We start from the raw sequence: 25,640 nt of genomic DNA, 5'->3' as shown, positions 1-25,640 counted from the left end.
AGTCTCCAGTTCTCTTGATGGAAGAAATAGCAAGGAGAAATAAAGTTTTTAAGTGTAAGGTACTTTTCTGAAACCTCTTCAATAGGCTCGAAGGGAGCCAAAGCCAAGCCTTCAAGTACAATGGCCAAATCCCAAGCCGGTGCTCTAGTGCACAGTGCAGGCCTCAGCCTCTGCCCCACGAAGAAACGAGTAATGAGAGGATCTCTCTCCCCAATGATGCACCACCCAGAGGAGTGTGGTAAGCAGATATAGCCGCTACACACACCTTTAAGGTGGAAGGAGATAATCCAGCGGAGAAACGTTCTTGCAAATAATCAAGTACTGAACCAACAGGGCTGTTAACTGGATTCAACTGGTGTTCTCCACACCAAGAAGAGAACAATCTCCACTTCAGTGCATACAGTCTTCTCGTGGAGGAAGCTCTGGACTGGAGTATGGTCTCCACGACCTCGGTCGAGAGACCCGATTCTATGAACTGGGCCCCCTCAGGGGCCAGGCCCACAGTTTCCACAACTCCGGGCGAGGGTGATTTAATCGTGTCCCCTGCTTGGGACAATAGGTCCCTCCTGATTGGAATCTCCATCAGAGAGCCGTCTAGAAGGGACACCAGGTCTGAGAACCAAACTCGGGCCAGCCAGTACGGGGCTAGTAAGAAAAGACGGGCCCGTCCCGGCCGAACCCTCTCCAGAACTCCCGGGAGCAGAGATATTGTAGGTAAGGTGTGCAGGTATAGCCTCGGCCACACCTGAACCATCGCATCCAGCCCCAGGGTAGCTGAGAGAGTCTATCCTATACGAGCAGGGTACAATTGTGCCTGCATTGTTGTCGAATCCCAAACTACGCCTAGAAAACTGGTCCTCTGAGATGGAAGGATTTTCTTATGTGAGACAGAACGACATCTCGATGCCGAACTGCCATCTGCTCGGATTGAGCTAAAATCTATATAATTATTGTTATATAGATATAATTCAACACGTGAATAACCCTGGAGTCTCAGTGGAGCCAGAGCTGCATCCACGCATTTCGTGAAAGTACGGGGTGATAGTTTTAGGCCGAAGGGAAGAAGCTGATATTGGTACCCTTCGTCCCCGAAAGTGAACCTCAGGAACTTCATGTGATGAGGATGGATGGCTACATGGAATTACGCGTCCTTCAAATCCATCGTCAAGTCATCATTTATATAGCGCTTTTAACAATGTAGATAATAATACATTTATTTTTTATAGCGCTTTTCATGACACTCAAAGACGCTTTACAGTTAATTGGTTTACATTCAAAGAAAAACTAAAACAGATAACAAACAAGGTATATAGACAGGGTTACATGGATAACACAAGAAAATAAGAAGAAACTAGAGAAAAAAAAAATTGTTTTAGATTGTTTCAAAGCAGCTTTACAGAGATAAACGTATAATTTAAGGTAACAGAGATTGTTTTGGCTTTATAGCGGTTCTTTAATAAAGTTAGTTTTGATTGATTCGCTTCTGTCACAACGATCATTTGTTATTAAATTAGGGGCCACGAAGATGACGCCATTCTCTCTACACAGACTTTAAACGCGAACCTGATAAATGTTCACATGCGCATTAAAAATTGGTTCTATAGTTGTGTGTTTGAATATATGTGCGCAGGTTTGTAATTCCCTACAAGCCAAGCCTAAACAAAGTACTGGTCTTTCCTTATAAATTTTGATATAGAATTTTATTTTATTTTGTCAATTCGGGGTAGATATGCGAAACGAATTTTCCCGACAACGCTTTATCTGTAGAGTGGTAGTGGGATCCTCCATAGGGAGAGTCTAGTTGGCACTTCAGCACTGCGTTGTCATCGGGTCCAGACACAGGTCCTTCATCAGATCTGGATACGGCCTGGATCCGGCAGGCTGCGGGAAAACCTCGAGATAAACAAAGACACTAAAATTAGCGTAGATGCCATTCTTCTTATGATGTAACGAGTACATCAAGATTTATGGGAAGTGTTCCCGGTTCCAGCTGACCTAATCTATGCAGCCTAACATTGAATTATAGAAGTCTATAATGTATTATGTGAATGCTAGGTCAAAGAGATGTGTCTTTAATCTGGCTTTGAACTGACAGAGTGTGTCTGCTTCCCGGACAATGGTAGGAAGATTGTTCCAAAGTTTTGGTGCTAAATAGGAGAAGGATCTGCCGCCAGCAGTCGATTTAGATATTCTAGGTATTATCAACTGGCCGGAATTTTGAGATCGCAATAGACGTGAAGGACTATAATGCGTTAAGAGCTTTCTCAAGTACTGCGGAGCTGAACCATTTAGTGCTTTGTACGTGATCAGCAATATTTTAAAATTGATGCGATGTTTAATAGGGAGCCAGTGCAGTTTTGACAGAACTGGGCTAATTTGGTCATACTTCCTGGTTCTGGTAAGAACTCGAGCTGCTGCGTTTTGGACCAGCTGTAGTTTGTTTATTAAGCGTGCAGGGCAACCACCCAGTAGAGCATTACAATAATCTAGCCTTGAGGTCATGAACGCATTAACTAATTGTTCCGCATTTGTCAATGAGAGCATATGACGTAATTTAGATATATTTTTAAGATGGAAAAATGCAGTTTTACAGATACTAGACACATGACTTTCAAATGAAAGATTGGTATCAAAGAGCACACCCAGGTTCCTAACCGACGACGAAGACTTAACAGAGCTTTATAATAACGTTCAGTTGTAAGTCATTTATAAGTGGTTAATGATGAACTAATCATTTACAGAACATTCATAAATGAGTAGCAAGTGATATACTAACATTTTATGTATGTTTTGTAAATTCCGTTACAAGTAATTTACTAGTGATTAGTAAATGATTAACTAATTATTTACGAAATATAACTATGCGTTCATAAATGATTAATAAGTGATGTTAATTATTGTATGTATGTTTTGTAGATTAAGTTATAAGTCATTTACAATTGATTAGTAAATGATTAACTAATTAAATTAAATTAAACATTTACACAGTACTACCAAATACTCTCTGTAGAACTCAGTGGCTCTGGTGCTGCTTCCCTCAAATGTTAGTCTGGACTGGAGCACTGTGAACTTAAAATAAAACTGCACATTGTAATTTCTGTACGTTAGGTCTGTATTACTGACAAATGCCTTGGTAATAAATAGTCTAAATGAGGGGAAATGTGAATAACTGTGTTGCATGTTGATTTAAGGTGTGCCCCCAGATTTTCTGCTTGTGCTCCTAAAAATGTTCAGTTAGGGGCTATAGCGCTCCTAGCAAAAAAAGTTAGTCTGGAGGCCTGAAACAGTTGATGTACCCCATTGATTTCCCATAGTATTTATTTTTTTGTGCGTGAGAGTACTAGTACAGACTGAGCGGGTGTGTCCTGACGTTGATGTGTGTGTTTGACAGGGGGAACGGGTGAACTCTTACTATGACCAGAAGGACTATGCAGGCCGCAGTGTGCACTACTGGAAAGTTGTGCTTCCCTTGCTTGAGAAAATCCGAAACAAACGCAGCATTCCTGAACCTCTGGAGCCAATGTTCATGCACTTTCACAGTAGAGACATACAGGTATGTACTCTCTTCCTGCTTCTGTTTCATATGGTGGTTTTGTCTCTAATGGTCTCTTTGTCTTCAGCCTTCTCAAGTGCGAGTATATGAGGAAGAGGCCGCCATAAGCTCTGCCACACTGCTTGACATCGAGGGCAACACCGACGAGGCCATCTCAAAGCTGGAGAAGCTCAACAGCATCTTGTCTAACTGGCATCTTGCTAAGGTAACAGCGCTCTCTCTGGACGACAGTCACACTGGCTCAGCTTCAGAAGTGAAGTGATTAACATCGGTCTGTGAATGACCCTGACCTGATGCGTTTGTGGATGTGTGTTGTCAGATCTATCAGAGGCTGTCGGAGGAGGCGGGAAACGGGATGGAGGAGACGCAGGACAGGAGCATCAACTTCCTCCTGCAGTTCAGGAAATACCTCACAAAGATTTATCAGGCCAGTCCAGAGGACATGGACAAGGTATGTTAAACACCTCTGATGCTTGTGCTGCTCACTTTACTCCAGGGTTCCTCAAATCTGACGCTGGAGGGCCACTGTCCTGCTGAGTTCAGCACTAGTATTAAACAAACACACCTGAAGAAGTAAATGGTCTTTAGGATTGCTGGAAAGCTTGAGTTTTGAATGAACTAGTCCTTTAATTCTGTCTCTTTGTGTTTTAAGTTGCCTATATCTATGGAGGATGTGATGGATTTGCTGAACGAGGTCAACCAGCAGCTTTCAGAAGATGACGAGCGGGATGAAGATCATGTGGACTATCCACTGACGTCCAGCCCCGGTCAGCCCACTGAGCCACATGTGAAGTTCTCCACTCCATCTCCATCCAAAAGTGCCACGTCTCCTTCTAAAAGATCCATGGTATGTCATGGCACTGGTGCTTCTGCAGAAGCTTTGCTTGCTGTTTACATGGTGTTATGGTTCCTGACCCTTGTTTCCTTCTCCAGTTCTCACCTAAAACGACTCCACACTGGGCCGAGGACCAGAAGTCCCTCTTGCAGATGCTGTGCCAGCAGGTCGAGTCCTTGAAGGTCAGTCACACATCCACCGCTTGTAGCAGAATCAGTCTGTGTTTGCTTTTGCTTTGCCACTGACAAATGGGAATTTATACTGCGAACATTACTTGTGCTCTGTGTATCTCCAAAGTCAGAATGAGAATCAAAGTCAAGTCACCTTTATTTTATAGCACTTTACACAATACATATTGTTTCAAAGCTGCTTTAAAGTGATAAACAGAAAAATAATGATCAAGATGCGAACAGAATTAAATTCTACTGTAAAGCAGCTTTAAGAAGAAGTGCACATTCATTATTGAGATGAAATCAGTTCAATGTTGATTTAGTTCAATAACTCTGAAAGTGCATCAATTATGAAATGAGTTCAATTCATCTTTAAAGCATCTCTGCAGAAAGCAGTGATGTCATCGTCCAGCTGAGTTCAGCTCTCATCCAATAGTGTCAGTGCAGTCAGATAAATAATATTGCTGAGTATTAAGTAAGTGCCACTCTGGTTTATACAGTGGGGAGAACAAGTATTTTATACACTGCCGATTTTGCAGGTTTTCCCACTTATAAAGCATGTAGAGGTCTTTAATTTTTATCATAGGTACTCTTCAACTGTGAGTGACAGAATCTAAAACAAAAATCCAGAAAATAACATTGTATGATTTTTAAATAATTAATTAGCATTTTATTGCATGACATAAGTATTTGATTGCCTACCAACCAGTAAGAATTCCGGCTCTCACAGACCTGTTAGTTTTTCTTTAAGAAGCCCTCCTGTTCTCCACTCATTACCTGTATTAACTGCACCTGTTTAAACTTGTTACCTGTATAAAAGACACCTGTTCAGTGTCCACACACTCAATCAAACAGACTCCAACCTCTCCACAATGGCCAAGACCAGAGAGCTGTGTAAGGACATCAGGGATAAAACTGTAGACCTGCACAAGGCTGGGATGGGCTACAGGACAATAGGCAAGCAGCTTGGTGAGAAGGCAACAACTGTTGGCGCAATTATTAGAAAATGGAAGAAGTTCAAGATCTCCCTCAGTCTGGGGCACCATGCAAGATCTCACCTCGTGGGGCATCAATGATCATGAGGAAGGTGAGGGATCAGCCCAGAACTACACGGCAGGACCTGGTCAATGACCCGAAGAGAGCTGGGACCACAGTCTCAAAGAAAACCATTAGTAACACACTACGCCATCATGAATTAAAATCCTGCAGCGCACGCAAGGTCCCCCTGCTCAAGCCAGCGCATGTCCAGGCCTGTCTGAAGTTTGCCAATGACCATCTGATGATCCAGAGGAGGAATGGGAGAAGGTCATGTGGTCTGATTAGACAGAAATAGAGCTTTTTGGTCTAAACTCCACTCACCGTGTTTAGAAGGATGAGTACAAGCCCAAGAACACCATCCCAACCGTGAAGCATGGAGGTGGAAACATCATTCTTTGGGCATGCTCTTCTGCAGAGGGGACAGGACGACTGCACCGTATTGAGGGGAGGATGGACGGGGCCATGTATCGCGAGATCTTGGCCAACAACCTCCTTCCCTCAGTAAGAGCATTGAAGATGGGTCGTGGCTGGGTCTTCCAGCATGACAACGCCCCGAAACACACAGCCAGGGCAACTAAGGAGTGGCTCTGTAAGAAGCATCTCAAGGTCCTGGAGTGGCCTAGCCAGTCTCCAGACCTGAACCCAATAGAAAATCTTTGGAGGAGCTGAAAGTCAATATTGCCCAGCGACAGCCCCGAAACCTGAAGGATCTGGAGAAGGTCTGTATGGAGGAGTGGGCCAGAATCCCTGCAGTGTGTGCAAACCTGGTCAAAAACTACAGGAAACGTATGATCTCTGTAATTGCAAACAAAGGTTTATGTATCAAGTATTAAGTTCTGCTTTTCTGCTGTATCAAATACTTATGACGTCATGCAGTAAAATGCAAATTAATTACTTAAAAATCATACAATGTGATTTTCTGGATTTTTGTTTTAGATTCCGTCACTCACAGTTGAAGAGTACCTATGATAAAAAATTACAGACTTCTACATGCTTTGTAAGTGGGAAAACCTGCAAAATCGGCAGTGTATCAAATACTTTTTCTCCCCACTGTATAGTCGAGGTCCCCGGCTCGAGGTCGTTTGTCTTTCCTGTTCTCTTCTCTGTGCTCCACATTGTTTCCTGTTTCATCTATGCGGTCCTGTCTAATAAATGCTGTAAGCAAGTGTTGTTTTAGAAATTAGTTTTTGATGATTTTTTTCTGGTGTTTTTAAATTCAGCCATGTGAAACTGGTCCGCAGCTCTTTGTGAAATTGGTACAGACAAGTTTCAGATTTTAGGGATTGTAATATGTTTTGTTTTCCGTCTCACACAGAATGAGGTTCATGACCTGCGCCTTAATTCCCCTGAAGCGACAGCATCCTCATATAGGACGTACAGAGATAGTTATCCTGCAGAAGGACTTCAGGATGGATTTCCTGGAGCGCAGGCATTCCATGGTGCTCCTCTTACTGGTCAGTTCAATGAGTTGCTTTATTCCCCAAATCTGCCGTCTTTTAAATTTGTGTATACCAGTGGTTCTCAATATGTGCCTCCCCAACACATCTCAAATCTTGTTCACTTTCAACATTCAAATATACCAACAATCTCACAGCAATAGACATGCGAACCAATGAGGTTTGTGCAGTTTTTTTCAGTGTGCTTATTCAACCAAACAAATGTTCTTGCTGGCACACCAGATTTGAATAGGGAGGATAAGAATTTGAGTGAATACGACTTTTAAATTGCGATGTTTTCCACAAAGCAACCAACTGAATACAGAAGACTCAAATTTTAATTTTAAAATTTCAAATCATTTTATGGTGCTTTTATGTGCCATTTGAGCTTGAAGTTTACAATCCTCATCCTCTCATCTTTGGGTTTCATGGATAATGTAAGATTAAAGATGTTTTAAATGAAATCTGAGCGCTTTCTATCCCTCAATTGACAGCTATGCAACTACCACTGTGATGCTTCAAAAAGTTCATAGAGATTGTAAAACTAATAATAATAATAATAATTCGTTACATTTATATAGCGCTTTTTCTGAGACCTCAAAGCGCTTTACATAGATGGGGGAATCTCCTCAACCACCACCAATGTGCAGCATCCACTTGGATGATGCGACGGCAGCCATATTGCGCCAGAACGCCCACCACACACCAGCTTACTGGTGGAGAGGAGACAGTGATAAAGCCAATCAGTATGTGGGGATGATTAGGAGGCCATGATGGACAGGGGCCAAGGGGCAAATTTGGGCCAGGATGCCGGGGTTACACCCCTACTCTTTTTCAAAGGACATCCTGGGATTTTTAATGACCACAGAGAGTCAGGACCTCGGTTTAACGTCTCATCCGAAGGCCGATTATTGATTATCGATTATTGATTCATAATCAATATGAATTGTGTGGTTTAGTTCAAATTATATGAAGAGACTTGATCACTTTTTATGATGAAGAGATTTGATTTAGGCTTTTATTCTCATATAAATATTCATCAACTCTCACATCAGTTGTGGTAAATGGAAGCTCAAGCATGTTCCCTTGACGTGCGAGGAACAATGAGGTTCATTCTCGTGTTACTCAGCATGTTTGAGCTTCCTGAAGAACCAATGAGGGTCATTCTCGTTAATTCATATTACATTGTTTTGGCCCGCCTTTTATATTCCCTTTAGACACAACTGGTATCTGATATCTGTGTTTGCATTCATTTCCACCCAAAAAGATTGTTGGTGATCGCTTTACTATGCGCATGGTAGACCCTCTGGTTTACCGCAAAAAAAAGTTCCACTTCTAAATGGTGACATCACCAAAAAAATGAGAACCACTTGTGTAATACAATAAGACATACCGGTAATTAAAATCCATTCCTTTTTTTTTCTCAGTTGCCACTACAGGTCCCTCTGCGTACTACAACCAGTCTCCAGCATATAATTCACAGTATCTTCTACGCCCTGCTGCAAATGTTACACCAACAAAGGTAGTGGAGTGATTTTCATGTAAATGCAATATATTGTACCTTTTTTAGTTACCAAGAAAAAGCACAGAGAATCAATATCAAAGTATTGTTTGTTTACCTCTGCAGGGCCCAGTATACGGGATGAATCGTCTTCCTCCACAGCAGCATATGTATGCCTACCAGCAATCAACACACACACCACCTCTTCAGTCAACTCCTGCTTGCATATATCCTCAAGAGCAGGTCTTTGGTGCTCCCATCCGGTTTGAGTCTCCAGCTACATCCTTACTCTCTCCATACAGTGAAGAGTATTATGGTCACAATTTTCCTCAACCTACAGTCAATCCAACATTGCCAGAGCCTGGATATTTCACTAAGCCATGTGTCGATACATCCACGCAGCCATCCAAGAGCAGTGAAAACAAGACTGTTGACCCCAAGATGAGTCTTGGGTCTCAGTTCACAGGTGAACCTCCTAAGGTTCCAAACTTTGGTGGGGTTGCTGTTGCACCATCAACATCGGCAACAACTGCATTCAAGTTCAACTCCAATTTCAAGTCCAATGATGGTGATTTCACCTTTTCCTCTGCTCAGATGAAAAATAGTGAAAGCCTCTTGGGACTTCTGACGTCAGATATTCCTCCCAAAGTGGACGGACCATCAGAACCGAAACATCAGACCCAAGAGCATCCGCCTAGCCAGAGTGGAGTCTTTACTTTTGGGAGTAAAAGTGCCACAGGTTTTTCATTCACTGATGCTGCTCAGAGCAAAATTAATATTTTTGGCAACACTGACCAAAGATTTAGCTTTGCAAGTGGAACTAAACCAGTATTAGGAAATCCAGAGGCTCAGGAAGAGAAAAGCGGGGAAAGTGATAATGATAGCACCCATGTGGAAGAGGAAGAGGATGGACCTCATTTTGAGCCCATTGTGCCTCTTCCTGATAAGGTAGATGTGAAAACTGGTGAGGAGGAGGAAGAGGAGATGTTCTGCAAGAGAGCAAAACTCTTCCGGTTTGACCCTGAGACTAAAGAATGGAAAGAGAGGGGCATTGGAAGTTTCAAAATTCTAAAACACAGAACATCCGGGAAAGTTCGTCTGTTGATGAGGAGGGAACAGGTTCTCAAAATCTGTGCTAATCACTATATCACTGCAGATATGGTCCTCAAACCAAATGCTGGATCTGACAAGTCCTGGGTGTGGTATGCTATGGACTATGCAGATGAAATGCCCAAGACTGAGCAGTTGGCCATTCGTTTTAAAACGGCGGATGATGCTGCACTGTTTAAATTCAAATTTGAGGAGGCTCAAAAATTCATTCTAGAGTCCCCACATGGCCAACAGTTGGAAAATAAATCTGAAACTCCGAAGTCTCAAGTTTCATCCAAAGAAATGGATCTTAAAACACTGTTTTCTAAGAAGCAGGGTGAATGGGACTGTGATGTGTGCTGTGTAAGAAACGCTCCCACATCTGCAGTGTGTGTTGCTTGCAACAGTGCAGCTCCTTCTACAGCAAAGGAAAAACCTGTAGAGTCCCCACATGGCCAACAGTTGAAAAAGAAATGTGAAACTCCAAAGCCTCAGGTTTCATCCAAAGAAATGGATCTTAAAACACTGTTTTCTAAGAAGCAGGGTGAATGGGACTGCAATGTGTGCTGTGTAAGAAACGCTCCCACATCTGCAATGTGTGTTGCCTGCAACAGTGCAGCTCCTTCTACAGCAAAGGAAAAACCTGTAGAGTCCCCACATGGCCAACAGTTGAAAAAGAAATGTGATACTCCGACGCCTCAGGTTTCATCCAAAGAAATGGATCTTAAAACACTGTTTTCCAAGAAGCAGGGTGAATGGGACTGTGATGTGTGCTGTGTAAGAAACGCTCCCACATCTGCAGTGTGTGTTGCCTGCAACAGTGCAGCTCCTTCTACAGCAAAGAACAAACCTGTAGAGGAACTCAAAGGCTCTGCGCCTGTGGCTCCTCCTGCCAAATCTTTTTCTTTTGGACTTACTGGAGACACTGATGTCAGCTCAATGGGCTTAGCATTTGGGTCTCAAATACCAGTTTCTTTTCAATTTGGATCAAATGATGCTGCAGTAACATCTGTTGACCTTGCAGCTCAGGCTGATAAGAAAGCTATTCAGACTAAAGCACCACAACATGTGAAAGTGTCAGCAACACCAGCACTCCCTTTTGGCTCTGGTTTTGGCTCTCAATTTGTCAAGAAAGAGGGTCAATGGGACTGTGACTCCTGCTTAGTGAGGAATGATGCTTCAGCAACTGAATGTGTTTCTTGCAAAGCCCCCTGTAGCACAGAGCTAGCTGCCATGTTTGGTAAAAAAGAGGGACAGTGGGATTGTGACACTTGCCTGGTAAGAAATGAAGGTACAGCTAGGCAGTGTGTCTCATGTCAGGCAGCAAACCCAAATATAAAAGGCAAGACCTCTACTGCACCATCAAGTTCCTCTTTTTCATTCAGTTTTGGTAGTTCTAGCAAGCAACCTGCTGCAACAGGATTTACAGCCAATTTCAATCCAGGTTCTGCTTTTCAGTTTGGTACAAGTAAGGAAAAAGCATCCTCAGAAGGTTTCAAGTTTGTAGAGTCCTCTACAACTCAGACTGATAAGCCAAGCAGTTCCAATTTTTCGTTTTCCATGCCAGTGCCTGCTGGTGGTTTCAAGTTTGGCATTGCAGAATCTGAGGCAAACGCATCAGATGGACAGTCAGAAAATGGATCTGCATCTCACCTCCTGAAAAATATTGCTGAACTTCACAGAGAGAAGGAAAAAGAGGCAATCCCAAGTTCCTCAGATGAGCCCTTAGACACTGGTAGTCATGATAATAATCCCCTCCTTACCGGTAAGCCTGACTCTTTTAGTTTTGCAGACTTGGCAACGTGCTCACAAGGTAGTTTTCAGTTTGGCCAGGAGGATCCCACTTTCAAAGGCTTTGCAGGGGCTGGCCAGCAGCTGTTTACAGGAATTAATTCCAGCTCCAAGACAGACACCTCGGTCGATCAAGAAGATGAAATGTACAAAACAGAGGATAATGACGATATTCAGTTTGAGCCAGTTGTTCAGATGCCTGAGAAGGTTGACCTTGTTACAGGGGAAGAAGATGAGAAAAGCTTGTATTCGCAGCGTGTCAAACTCTTCAGATTTGATACAGAATCAAGCCAATGGAAAGAAAGAGGAGTTGGCAACCTTAAACTGCTCAAAAATAATAAGAATGGGCGGCTTCGAGTTCTTATGAGGAGAGAGCAGGTGTTGAAGGTATGTGCTAATCATTGGATCACAACCACAATGAACTTGAAGCCCCTCTCTGGGTCAGACAGAGCCTGGATGTGGATTGCAAATGACTTTTCAGATGGAGATGCCAGATTAGAACAGCTTGCGGCAAAATTCAAAACACCAGAGCTTGCAGAAGAGTTCAAGCTAAAATTTGAGGAGTGTCAGCGCCTGCTATTGGATATTCCTTTACAGACCCCTCACAAGCTTGTGAATACTGGCAGAACCGCCCAACTTATACAGAAAGCTGAAGAAATGAAATCTGGTCTTAAAGACCTGAAATCATTCTTGACTTACCAAAGCAAGGATGATGAAAGTAACATTGCAGGTATCAGTACCTCTTCAGTCATAGTCAAGCTCGACTCTGAAAGCACCACAACTGCTTTAGAATGGGATAATTACGATTTGCAAGAAGAAGTCGAGAACTATGCTAATTCTTCTGTGTGCAATACCTCTTCGCAACCTGATCCAGTAGCAAAAAGTTTGTTCCGTTTTGGCGAATCGTCTACAGGCTTTAGTTTCAGTTTTCAGCCTATTCTCAGTCCCTCCAAGTCTCCATCTAAGCTAAACCAGAGCCAGGCTTCTGTTGGCACAGATGATGAACAAGAAGCATCGCAAGAGGAAGAGCGAGATGGTCAGTACTTTGAGCCTGTTGTGCCATTGCCTGATCTTGTCGAGGTCTCAACAGGAGAGGAGAATGAGCAAGTCATTTTCAGTCACAGGGCCAAACTATACCGCTATGATAAAGAACTTAGTCAGTGGAAGGAACGAGGTATAGGAGACCTTAAAATACTACAAAACTACGAAACAAAGCGTGTTAGACTTGTGATGAGGCGGGATCAGGTCCTGAAACTGTGTGCAAACCATTGGATTGCTTCAAATATGAATCTTGAGCCCATGAAAGGATCCGAGAAAGCATGGATCTGGAGTGCCTTTGATTTTGCTGAAGGGCAGGGCAAGGTTGAACAGTTGGCTGTACGGTTTAAACTGGAGGAAACGGCAAGTACTTTCAAAGAAGTCTTCGAAGAGGCAAAGACTGCCCAGGAAAAAGACACTCTTCTCACCCTGCCTTCTGCAAGAGTACCTGCCTTCAGCCAAGAGCCACTTTGTGGTAAGGCTGCTGTTGCTGTACTTGAGGAAACCACAAAAGAACGTACTGCACTTCCTGAGGTTCAAAGCAGTCCTAAACTAGATGGGTCGCCTGGATCAGAGCTTGGTGCTCAGGCCACCAAGACTCCCATGTTCTCTCTGGTCTCTCCTCCCAAGTTCGTCTTTGGGTCAGACTCTGTGCAGAAGATTTTTGGGAGCCCTTTGTCATCAAATGAGAAATCTCCTGTTATGATTCCCAGTCCAAAAGATGAGGAAACGAGTGCCTCAAGACTGAAAACCTCTGAACAGGCTGTGTCCAGTCAGCCATCCATTGGGAATCCTTTCAGCATCCCAACAAGTAAGCTATCTTCTGTGCCCATAGTTTATGAATAAAACTGTTTAGACCTCTTAGTTAAAGGACAAGTTCGGTATTTTACACATAAAGCCCTGTTTACAGATCGTTTCTGATGAAATAGAACTTTTAAGATTAAACTTTTGACAGATGCTGCTGTCGCGAGAATTTTAGGTTTATTTCGCTTTCCCCTCCCCCCTCCAGAATGGGTGTATAGGTGCACTCGAACATATCCTTCCTAAAACGCATTAAACTTTCATTTAAAAAGAGATGAAACTCACCGAGTGGTCAGGGGTGTTCACTGATATGCTCATACAAAAATCGCTGCAAAAGATGCTTTCCAACAGGTGTTTTACCATTCGTTGTAAAACTGTGGATCTATTTTTCCAAACGTCTCACACCCGTAGATTCTTCCGTTGAGAGCTTGAATAATAGACACTCCAGCCCAGTTGGTGGCGATAATGCACATTTGCCAATTGCAAGCAAACCACTGGCATTTCACTGAATACACAGAAGAAGCAGAAGAAGAAGCGGCGGAGTAATACCGTACCTCACACAGCACATTCAATGCAAGTCAATGGAGTTGGACAAAAACTACGATAAAACCTGTTGGAAAGCATCTTTTGCAGCGATTTTTGTATGAGCATATCAGTGAACACCCCTGACCACTCGGTGAGTTTCATCTCTTTTTAAATGAAAGTTTAATGCGTTTTAGGAAGGATATGTTCGAGTGCACCTATACACCCATTCTGGAGGGGGGAGGGGAAAGCGAAATAAACCTAAAATTCTCGCGACAGCAGCATCTGTCAAAAGTTTAATTTTAACCGTTCTATTTCATCAGAAACGATCTGTAAACAAGGCTTTATGTGTAAAATACCGAACTTGTCCTTTAAGATCAGGGATGTCCAACCCTGTTCTCAGAGGGGTACCGCCCTGTAGTTTTAGTTCCAACCCTGTTCCCTGCAATTTTTCAAGTAGTCCTAAAGATAATGATTAGCTGGTTTAGGTGTGTTTAATCAAAGTTGGAGCTAAACGCATCCCTAGTTTATATTCTAGTTGTTTGGTTTCCTGGTTTATTTACAAGTTCATGATCTTATTGGGCACTGTTCATTGGTGTATGTTTTCCCTAGAAAAAAAAAAAAAAAGGTCCTTGCAATCTGTCGCCTCTGAAATGTCTCCTTTACAGCTGATGTCATTAAGCCCATGTTTCTGTCGTATAGAGACTGATTATCACCATCCACTCAGTAACTGAGATAAAATCAAGTCCCTGACAAGAATAACAAAAAATCTTTAACACGTAACTTTGTTTTAGGTTTGGATTTTAGGCTTTTCAAAAATAATCCAATGGCATTTTGGAGCTGCACATCAGCCACCCAGTTTGAAGCCCCAGGTATTTCAGGTCACAGTTTACTGTGGCACACCGAGTTCTCACTGACTGGCATGAGCCGGGAGACCTGACCTTGGCTGAATGATGTGATAACTTAAACATTGTTTCCTTGGCCTCAATCAAAATGTTTGCATGGTCTGAAACTGGCTAACCTTTAGCTGTTTGTTTGAAACTTTAGCAGAATTTACAATTAAAGTGGACCAGTGGCTTCAAAGTCCTTAAAGTATTCAGCAGGGAGTGTCTTGTAAAGTTATTTTCCCATCTTGAAATGTGACACCAACAGGTGTGGTTACTGGGATGTGGTGTTGCAAGGTTTTTTGTCTCTGCTATATATTGTACGTGTAGCAGACGTTTTCCAACATTGTGGACGGCTGCTTCTGTTGACGTTGTAAATAACGAAGAGCTGTTTGGCCTATCTGGATTTCAGTTAGGATGTGGTTGCTCTTTACTGCCTTAAACACAGTGGTCAAAATACATGATAGGGCTGCAGTATTTCTTTCTAAATTGTAATCATATACATTTTTATCAATAGAATTTACATTAAAACAGATGTGGCACATTTTTCTGACACACTACAGAGATCAGACTCTGTGTAGAGGAGACAAAAAACTGGTCCGGTTCTTTGGGCGAGCTGGTTCTTTTGGACAGTTCGTTTCATTCACCTGTTCTTTTACGTCCTTGCGTAATGACTTAAATTCTGTCATCCTGGCTGATGAAAATGCATTCAAACGCGTTCAAATAAAGTAATTTGTAATCATAACTTCAGTTAAATATTTAATAATTATAGCCATCATCAAGTTTCTTACATTTAACGTTTTGTAAAAGCACCCAATACAGCCACTGATGTACAAACGTGGATGTTTTACACGCCTTAAAGATATAAAGTGAATATAGTCATCAACATTTTACAGAAACCAGGACCCAGCTCATAAAGCTTAAAATATAATGTGCATAATAGTAAATGGCAAAATTCATTTACATGTTTTGACTAAAGAGTTGTTGCATGTTCATCATGTTAAAATGTTTAATGAAACTAGTTAAAACTAAATAAACGTACAATTTCGCCAAATTCGCCCCCCTCATTCAAGACCTTGGTTCACCCGTGCTTATAGTAGTGTTATAGTACTCGATCGGTCTTGGTAATGACTTGGTCTCGGTTTAGGTGGTCTTGACTACAACACTAGCTTATAGTATCAGCACAGCATCAGTTGTACGAAAGAAACCGTTCGGTTCAGACGGTGCTATCTGCAGCTCATCTGTTCTCAGTATCGAATGTGTCGGAAAGAAACCGTTTGTGCACTGTTGACTCGAGAACTGTTTACTCGAGAACCGCTGTAGCTGTACGTTTGATTCGAGAACTGTTGACTCGAGAACCGCTGGACCTGTACGTTTGATTTGAGAACTGTTGACTCGAGAACCGCTGGACCTGTACGTTCGATTCGAGAACTGTTTACTTGAGAACCACTGGACCTGTACGTTCGATTCGAGAACTGTTGACTCGAGAACCGCCTTACATGTACGTTCAATTCGAGAACTGTTGACTCGAGAACCGCTGGACCTGTACGTTCGATTCGAGAACTGTTGACTCGAGAACCGCTGTACCTGTACGTTCGATTCGAGAACTGTTGACTCGAGAACCGCTGGACCTGTACGTTCGATTCGAGAACTGTTGACTCCACAACCGCTGGACCTGTACGTTCGATTCGAGAACTGTTGACTCGAGAACTGCTGGACCTGTACGATTCGAGAACTGTTGACTCGAGAACCGCTGGACCTGTACGTTCGATTCGAGAACTGTTGACTCGAGAACCGCTGGACCTGTACGTTCGATTCGAGAACTGTTGACTCGAGAACCGCTGGACCTGTACGTTCGATTCGAGAACTGTTGACTCGAGAACCGCTGGACCTGTACGATTCGAGAACTGTTGACTCGAGAACTGCTGGACCTGTACGATTCGAGAACTGTTGACTCGAGAACCGCTGGACCTGTACGATTCGAGAACTGTTGACTCGAGAACCCCTGGACCTGTACTTGCGATTCGAGAACTGTTGACTCGAGAACCACTGGACCTGTACGTTCGAGAACTGTTGACTCGAGAACCGCTGTACCTGTACGTTCGATTCGAGAACTGTTGACTCGAGAACCGCTGTACCTGTACGTTCGATTCGAGAACTGTTGACTCGAGAACCGCTGGACCTGTACGATTCGAGAACTGTTGACTCGAGAACCGCTGTACCTGTACGTACGATTCGAGAACTGTTGACTCGAGAACCGCTGGACCTGTACGATTCGAGAACTGTTGACTCGAGAACCGCTGTACCTGTACGTACGATTCGAGAACTGTTGACGCGAGAACCGCTGGACCTGTACGATTCGAGAACTGTTGACTCGAGAACCGCTGGACCTGTACGATTCGAGAACTGTTTACTTGAGAACCGCTGGACCTGTACGATTCGAGAACTGTTGACTCGAGAACCGCTGGACCTGTACTTTCGATTCGAGAACTGTTGACTCGAGAACCACTGGACCTGTACGTTCGAGAACTGTTGACTCGAGAACCGCTGTACCTGTACGATTCGAGAACTGTTGACTCGAGAACCGCTGGACCTGTACTTTCGATTCGAGAACTGTTGACTCGAGAACCGCTGGACCTGTACGATTCGAGAACTGTTGACTCGAGAACCGCTGGACCTGTACGATTCGAGAACTGTTGACTCGAGAACCGCTGGACCTGTACGATTCGAGAACTGTTGACTCGAGAACCGCTGGACCTGTACGATTCGAGAACTGTTGACTCGAGAACCGCTGGACCTGTACTTTCGATTCGAGAACTGTTGACTCGAGAACCACTGGACCTGTACGTTCGAGAACCGCTGGACCTGTACTTTCGATTCGAGAACTGTTGACTCGAGATCCGCTGGACCTGTACGTTCGATTCTTTCTGATTTGGTGAACTGGTTCACTAAAAAGAACCGGTTCAAAACATTGATCCGTGCACATACTGGATGTCACTAATTGAAGGTTAAAATTAACTGATTTGTATTACACACAAGGAGTTTTTTTAATAATAAAAAGTTATCATGCTAACTTTATAATTACAGAAATTATGTTTCTACTTCAATTCGTTTTTTGAAATATAAACATTGAAATGTTGGTTTTAAATTAAATTTAAGGATTTATTCAAAAACATTTTATTTTCTGTTGTTAATGTGACGTTACGTGGCATTGTTCTCCAGCTGTTTTATTGATGTCTTCCGAGGTTGAAACACTGATTGATGGATTACATGAGATTGATTTCAGTAAGTTGTTCTGTAACTTTCAACATTCTTTCTGATGTTGACTGATGTATTTGTTTGCTGCTGTAATGGGAGGCGTCGACACAATGTTCTGTTCATCCACTGAAAACAGCGTAGACTAAAAGATCAATTAAAATTGAGAAATATATATATATTTTTATTTTTACCCTGCCCTGTTGTTTGGGAAGTTCTTCTCAATGCTATTTTAAGTTTCTCCAAGTTGCTTTACTTTCACTGTCCAGTTCATGCCATATCTCTCTGTATTTAACAGAGGAATAATGCAGGTACCTATTGTGTAATTTTGTCAGTGAAGAGTAACTGGATTTCATAGGATTGAAGCTGTCTGGCGATGAGATGTTTGTGCAGAACAGGACAGAAGGCCTTCAGTTACGCCTGGGCTGTGCTTGTGAACACAGTTGAGTGTTTCTGAAGGTGATGATACACAGGGCAAACAAACGTATTAGTGTGGACATGGCCTCCACTGACCAGGAGTCATCTTCTATACTCTTTCAAAATCAAGTTCAGGACAAACGCTTCTTGACTTGTACCTTCTGAACACACTTGTTAGCAGTTAGCACACTCAGTTCCCATCATATGCTCAGATGGAAAACGGACAACTGAAATATACTTTCGGCTTTAAGTACTAGTTGGATGTTGTGAGTCTTCTAACCAGCTAACAAATCGTGTGTGGATCTGCATGCTATGGTGAGAGATTTGATTTCACTAAACCTGTCGTTGCTTCCTACCTCATTCTTAAGCTGTAGTTTACGTGTAGCTCTGGTGACGTACACAGGTCTTCTCCAATCAGCTCCCGCTCATCTGCATACACTCGAGAGCCACGCCCACATCTCAACATCCAATCAACAAGCAGTGCATAGAACCAAGCACCGCCCTACTTTTTTTTTTCTTTTTCTAATAATCTGATCAAATTTGACGTTCATCACAATATGGAAGAAAAGATCTGATGCTGCTTCCGTTACATCGTGACGTTAGATGGCAGCAGTGGCTGTTGATGCCTTGATGTAGTTTATGATTCAGAGTTGTATGTAATTGAGCAGTGAAGAAAACATTTATGGATTACATTTCTGGTTGGATGCTCTCTTTTTTCACACAGTCTGATCAGGAGCATGAGTGTTTGCATGTGTGTGTCTTTATTATTGATCTAATGTTTGGTGTGATGTGTCGTCCCTGCAGACGCTAGATGAGACGTATGAGGGGTTTTGTGGCGTCTGTTACATGCTCTTCAGTTTCAGATTTGTAAAAGACTTGCTTCTGAAAGCTTCAGTCGTGTTGTCTTGAACATCTGTTGTTGCATTAGCTGAAATTATTTTTCTTATACTTTTTGACAGTTTCGTCTGGGTCAGAACAGAAGAATGCTCCGGATGCGTGTGATGAAGATGATGATGTTAAGATTATATATGAACGTAAGCCAACGAGAGAGCAGGCAGAACTGGCCGCCCGACTGATGCTTCCTCCTGCGTTCTTCTGTTACAAAAGCCTCCCAGGATACGTCAGTGACGATGACAATGATGGTAAGATCTAAACTGTATTGAAGCAGTGTTTCCCCTATACATTTTTCCAGCAGCGGTGCTGTTACGTGCTGGAGGTTGTTACCAAGTCGCGCGCGGGGAGGTCCGGGGGCATGCATCCCCAGAAGATTTTTTTTTTTAAATAACCCCTTAAACCATGACTTCTGGCAAGTTTTGTGGATAGAAATGGACATTTTGAGACATACAAATTTGACATACCATCAACAGAAGGCATGATTATTGCAGCACATACCTTGAACTGGTCAGAAACAGGATTAGGACAGGATTATTCATGTTTTTCTTTTGTGTTAATTTTCAGCTATAAGGTAGGAATTGATCGTGGAAAAAAAATGAAACGGCACAACCCAGAAAAAGATTTACAATTTATTTAAAATTTGATCTTAATGGCAAAGGCCACACCCAATCTGTGAGCACTTAATTTTTCTAGGCTTTTCATAGAAGATCTCTAAGGCTCTTTGGTAATTAAATGCTACTGTGGGGGGGGGGGCCATTAATGCTGACACACATGCACGTGGCCAGATGCTGTCCTTGTAGCCTATTCCTTAGGTCTGTCTTCACCTAGAAATAAAGCAAATACAAACACTGCATGAAGAGATTTCAGTGTGCCTGGAGCTGTAAGAATACAGACATCACGTCCATATGTCTTAATGAATGAATAATGGATCTGATTAAAATCACCCTATTCAGTGTGGAAAAGTCACGCTCACAGTTCACACTGGAGATTGGTAGGTCTGTAGTCAACCAAACAAATGCTTAGTCGACCAAAGTCCTGTCCTGCGCAATTAGTCGACTAAAAAAAAAAAAGAAAGACGCGATGTTTTGCATTTTGATTGAACATTTATTAAACAATTGTCATAGAGCATTTATAAAACAACAACGAGAAAAGTTTTTTTTTTATTGACACCTGGGATCCCGTTTTTAATTTAGGCTAACTTAATTTCGTTTTTCTTTATTTAAATTTCGTTTTTCTTTATTTAAATTTTGCTTTTCTTTATTTAAATTTCGTTTTTTTCTTTATTTAAATTTCGTTTTTTCTGTATTTAAATTTCGTTTTTTCTTTATTTAAATTTCGTTTTTTTCTTTATTTAAATTTCGTTTTTCTTTATTTAAATTTCGTTTTTCTTTATTTAAATTTCGTTTTTCTTTATTTAAATCTACCCTTTTACTGTGTCAGTAATTTGTTAGTCAGAAAAATATTAGACTACCTTAAAAGTATTGCTTAAGTTAACAGACTGTGTGCGTTTTATATCACTAGTGCAGTGTCCGTTCTCGGAGAATAAGCCCTGCTCGCGTGAGGTGCGCCGCTTCCCGCTCGCGCTGTTCTGTAGTTTACTATTAATTCTGAACGTGTCGCGTCTTGCGTGTCTGTCTATATTGCACCAAATGCGACACTGCACTCCCTTGTGAAGTCGATTGGATGAACGGTTCTCGAAATAATCAAAATGCAAACGGACAGACAGACACATAGAGATTACTACCTATATTCCTTACTGAGCGCGAAGCAGCAGTGCAGCCAGCCACAGGTGCGGTTCCCGAGTGTACGTGGTGCGCTAAACTGTGGCGCTGTTACAAAATAGCCTAAATTAAAGCATTTAAAGTTGGGGATAAAACATAGGCTAATTATATTTAGAATACAGTAATATATAACTGCTTATAAAGGAATAAATATCAAGGAGTAAATCAATGAAAATTTCTTTATTGGTGAAAAAAAAAAAAAAAAAAAAATGCAACTGGTCGACCAATGCGAATGTCAGTCGACCAAGACGGCATCGACCGATTAGTCGACTAAACGACTAAAGTTGACAGCCCTAGAGATTGGTATGCTGAGGGCGATGGCAGCCAGTTTACTTAATCCAGGGTAGAGCTGTCCCCACTCATCGAATTGTGCCGCAAGCTTCTCCATCATTTTTTGCTGGTCCATGTCCTGGAAGAATATTGCATACAAATTACATAACACACTTAGTAACCTTCACAGCTTGCACTACTTGTTGTCAGAAAGGTGATCACTTTTATGTACATACTTGGAATGCTCCACACAGGATGTGTTGCCTGAAAGAAGCCCATTCTTGCTGCACTTGGTGGTTGTCTATCTGAAATTTCTCAGAGAGCAAGGTCAGGTTTGACACATTTTCAGCTTCATCCCCTCTGGCTGCCTGAGGCCCAAGAACATGAAAAGCGCTCAATAGGTCCAGATTAGAAAAGCGCCAGTCCAGGCTGTCAATCAAGGCATCCAGATATGGTTCCATTACCTAAAGTTGACAAACAAAAGTAAGCTCATTTGTTTGTCTTAGAGAGGAAATCAGTGATCATGGTGAAAGATTGCTTATATTTGGACTAAATGGCAAATTATGGGCAAAGCAAACTGACTCCTCCCTTAAGTACTTTGACAGCTCAAGTCCTCCCCATTTTTCCCTTCCTCCCATTTCCCTTTTCTCCAAACTCAACAACAACTGTGCAACAACACCACAGCATTTCAAACACTTACCTGGCTCCTGAATCTGGACCAGAGCTGTTCTCTGCTGGACATTTCTTCAAGTCCTCTCCCTCTCCGGTCCCTCTCCTCCTCGTGGACAATGCTGAAGGCAGACAGTCTTGCTGGATCATCCAGGTCTTGATTTAGCTGGGACAGGAATGACCCAGGAGGTTGATGGTCTCCATCATCTTTAATCTTCCTCAGAGCAGCCACTGTCACAGGAACCTAATAAAAAGACAGGGATTAAATGTGGTAAAAGCTGCAGAGAGCTTCTGAAATATCCTATTAAAATAAATTCTTACCTGGTATTTCTGTGCCAGAAAATTTACTTTTTCCTTCTGGAACAATTTGGACAGGCAGCTTAGGTGTGGCAGCACATCTGCTTGCAGGTAGACTGCTGCCACAAACCTGTAGGCTGCCAGGACTGCACAGAGGGTGCGCTGGAGGTTTTTAATTGCTGCATCTTGCGACAGCCAGCGTGTGTCCTTCACCTCCTAAACAATATTTAATGAGTAAAAAGATAAAAACATGAGCAGGCCCAGAAGGTGCAAGTCATAAGTTGTGTTACAATTTAATTTAGCATATGCTCTTATCCAAATCAACCTACAATGGGCTTTATGCACAGCTGCACTACTTCCTGAACTTCAGGCGGTCTTTTGTTTCCTGTCTGCCATTATTGGACAAACTGATTAATCCAGGTGTGTCTGATTATTGCTACTGAGGTCAGGCACACCTGGATTAATCAGTTTGTCCAATAATGGCTGACAGGAAACAAAGGACCTGCCTGAAGTTCAGGAAGTAGTGCAGCTGTGCATAAAGCCCATTGGTGATGCAAGTATTGTTTTACTTTCAGCAAAACTTGCCTTGACTTTCAAATCATCGTTGCCCAAGGTCTGCCCTGCCATCTTCAGAGCAGCAGTCCTATTGGCGCTGTTGCGGAAATACAGGTGGAGCTTCTGCAGGTGGTCCCTAATGTTCCCATGTAGGGTACTGATGTTGACGCATCCTTGCATGACAGGGCAAGCCGATGGGCAGCACAGGCAACAGACACCAGCCAGGGGAAGGCATCCCCAAGTTGCTTGGCTACACCATTCACTCTCCCTGTTTGGAGACACCATTAGTTATACACCACAATATCTGTTAACTCACACTGAAACAGCCTTTGAACGTGTGCATACCAGTCATGACAGCAGCTCCATCTGTTCCCAACCCATACAATTTTGTGGTGGGAATTCCTTTTTTAAAAAGGACACCTTTGATGGCTGCCACTATGGTATTTGCTTTGCCATCAGGGACACTAATCATGTCAAGAAATTGACTGAAGACCTGCCCTTCTACATCTGTGTATCTAATGAAGACAGGAAATCTTGATGTAAAAAAAAAGAAATGGTAGCGTTTCATATTTGCAAAAAATAAAAATGTCTTACTCAAACTTGCCTCACGTGTAGATCTAACTGTCGACTGACAGAAATGTCAGTGGTTTCGTCAACTTCCAATCCGATTGCTACAGATTGATCGATATCGTTGAGGATTGGTTCCTCCACCACTCTGTTTATTACGTCTAACATCTCGTCTATAATTCTATGTGATGTATAGTTAGTTGTTTTCCCAATCTGAAAAGTTCAAATCAAATAATATATTAAAAATAATGTTTATGTTAAATGTTAAATATAGTGCCAAAATGTATGTTTTACCTTGAGCTTTTTGAAATAATCACACCCCAAACACTGCAAAATCCAACAAAGCTGGATAATTGGTGTGATGTGCCTGCTCTCGTTTGATGGTGTAATAGAGGCACTTAAATCCCCCTATTACAGCCTCATGCTCAAGCACCACCACGGGTTCAAAGGCAACCAGTACTGAGTTTGTTCCTGTGGGAAGTTTTATGTATCTGCATCATTCACAATCAATTTTAAACTATTAAGCAACCACTAAACTATACAACCAAACAAAATGTATATTGACAAAACCAGTGCATAAATGCATAAATTAATAAAAATTGTCAATATATTATTGTTAACTAGCTTTAAAATGCCAACAGGCCATTTACACAGGATCTTACCTTGTATCAGAGAGGAGTGAGATTTTACACTCTCCTGGTGGTGTTGAGTGTTGAGGTGCTTGTCCAGGTAGTCAACTCGATAAAGCTAGCATCCAATTTCGATAAACGGCCTCTTTCCCACACCTCTTTTGGGTGCCTTCTTGTGCTGCCGACACAAGCGACAGAACATTCCTACAGGCAACAAAAGATTTATTATATTTTCTCTCAAAAGTACAAATATGGTGGATAATTCAGGTTATGTTGAATAATCACCATGACTGTGTACATGGTACAACCAAGGCTTGAATCTGGAGATATCAACCCAGTTAGGGTCCCATCCAGACCGCCTGTGTCGTCCTGTAGTTGTTGTTGTCCCTGATCGTTCTCCTTGGTCCTTGCTGCGCGCCCACATTCAACGAATTTCACACGCAAAAAATGCGCTATGTGAATGCCCCCTTATTGCAGCGTGACATTAGCCCAGGGCTCGCAAATTAATTTTACTAGCCCAGATAATAAGACAATTTTTAATGTAGAAAATTGGTTAGGAGTCAAAACAATGAACCAAAACATTTTTCAAAACACAAATATCAACAAATATACATCTGGTTCTAACTGAACTGAAATTTGTGTGACCAGTATGGAACATGAATCAGTCTGTCTCGGGGGAACCCCCGAGAAAATTGATTTCTCTGATCTAACGTTACATATGTGCATTTTAAGATGTTAATGAAGGCTACAAATTACATTTTAATTCTCAACATGTACACATTCATTATTAACCCTCTGGGTTCTGAGCTGTTTTCTGGGTCCTGGAGGTGTTCTGACATGCTCTGACATTTGTGCTTATTTCTGTTACTTGTGACATTTTCATGGCTAAAGTCTGATTACACTGTATTCAGCACAAACTCTGCTACAATAATATATCAGCAGCATGTGTGTAAAAGTTTGTAGTTTTGAGATAATGACATTTATGCGTGGTTTGTGAAAATACAAAAAAAAATTCTCACTGAAATAAGGCCATGAAACCCATACTGATTATTTCTTCACAAGACTTTTGAAAATTGTATGACGTAGCCTAGAATATTTGCTCTAAAACGATGTGAAAATCACCGTGACTGCTCATTCAGATAAGACAATATATTGATTTAAAATTTTTACGACGTGTTTTGTGCCACAAAGCTTTATGCGGGAGCTCATTAATATGTAAGCTTTTCTCACCTGAGAAAGACAAAGACCCTCCTCTAACTGCCCTATTAGGAGCTATCAGGCCCTGTCATTCTGAGCAACCTTGCACAAAGAATGAGATTTAAAAAAGAATGGCTTTTAGATTGTTTGATTTATTTACAACACAACATAATCCAAAGATAACCAATGATCCAAAGACAGAGACCTTTGTGCCATTCCTAAAAACATTGTACATACCTTTCATTTCCAAGGTGTGTGATTTTCACTTTACCATGTTCATGTACAGAGACTCATGTGAATGTTGAAGTCAGCAGGACTCAGTGGCATCTGGGCCCTGAAAAAAAAAAAGTGAACATACTGATATCAAGAGAAAGGCCTGCACGATTTTGGGAATACATTTTAGATTTTTCTGGTTAAAATTGCTTTTTAAAATTCACAGAATACACACACA

General features: G+C 42.0%; 1 protein-coding gene across 4 annotated transcripts in view; it reads left to right on the top strand.

Annotated features, from left to right (window-relative positions):
• Positions 1–25,640, top strand: part of ranbp2 (RAN binding protein 2) — a 73,260-nt gene that overhangs the window by 25,570 nt on the left and 22,050 nt on the right. For 2 of the 4 annotated variants that reach the window (XM_079882249.1, XM_079882248.1), the window contains exons 12-21: positions 3,392–3,553; positions 3,621–3,758; positions 3,873–4,004; positions 4,206–4,400; positions 4,487–4,570; positions 6,912–7,050; positions 8,460–8,554; positions 8,660–13,262; positions 14,569–14,646; positions 19,290–19,472. In XM_079882249.1, the coding sequence (XP_079738375.1) occupies positions 3,392–3,553; positions 3,621–3,758; positions 3,873–4,004; positions 4,206–4,400; positions 4,487–4,570; positions 6,912–7,050; positions 8,460–8,554; positions 8,660–13,262; positions 14,569–14,646; positions 19,290–19,472 (5,809 nt within the window). The remainder of the gene's footprint in view (positions 1–3,391; positions 3,554–3,620; positions 3,759–3,872; positions 4,005–4,205; positions 4,401–4,486; positions 4,571–6,911; positions 7,051–8,459; positions 8,555–8,659; positions 13,263–14,568; positions 14,647–19,289; positions 19,473–25,640) is intronic. The other 2 variants (XM_079882251.1, XM_079882250.1) reach the window with 1 other exon arrangement.

The sequence above is a fragment of the Squalius cephalus genome, assembly GCF_949319135.1.
Source record: "Squalius cephalus genome assembly, chromosome: 9".
Classification (NCBI taxonomy): domain Eukaryota; kingdom Metazoa; phylum Chordata; class Actinopteri; order Cypriniformes; family Leuciscidae; genus Squalius; species Squalius cephalus.
The sequence above is the reverse complement of the archived record's forward strand: the minus strand, read 5'-3'. Positions and strand labels throughout refer to the sequence as shown.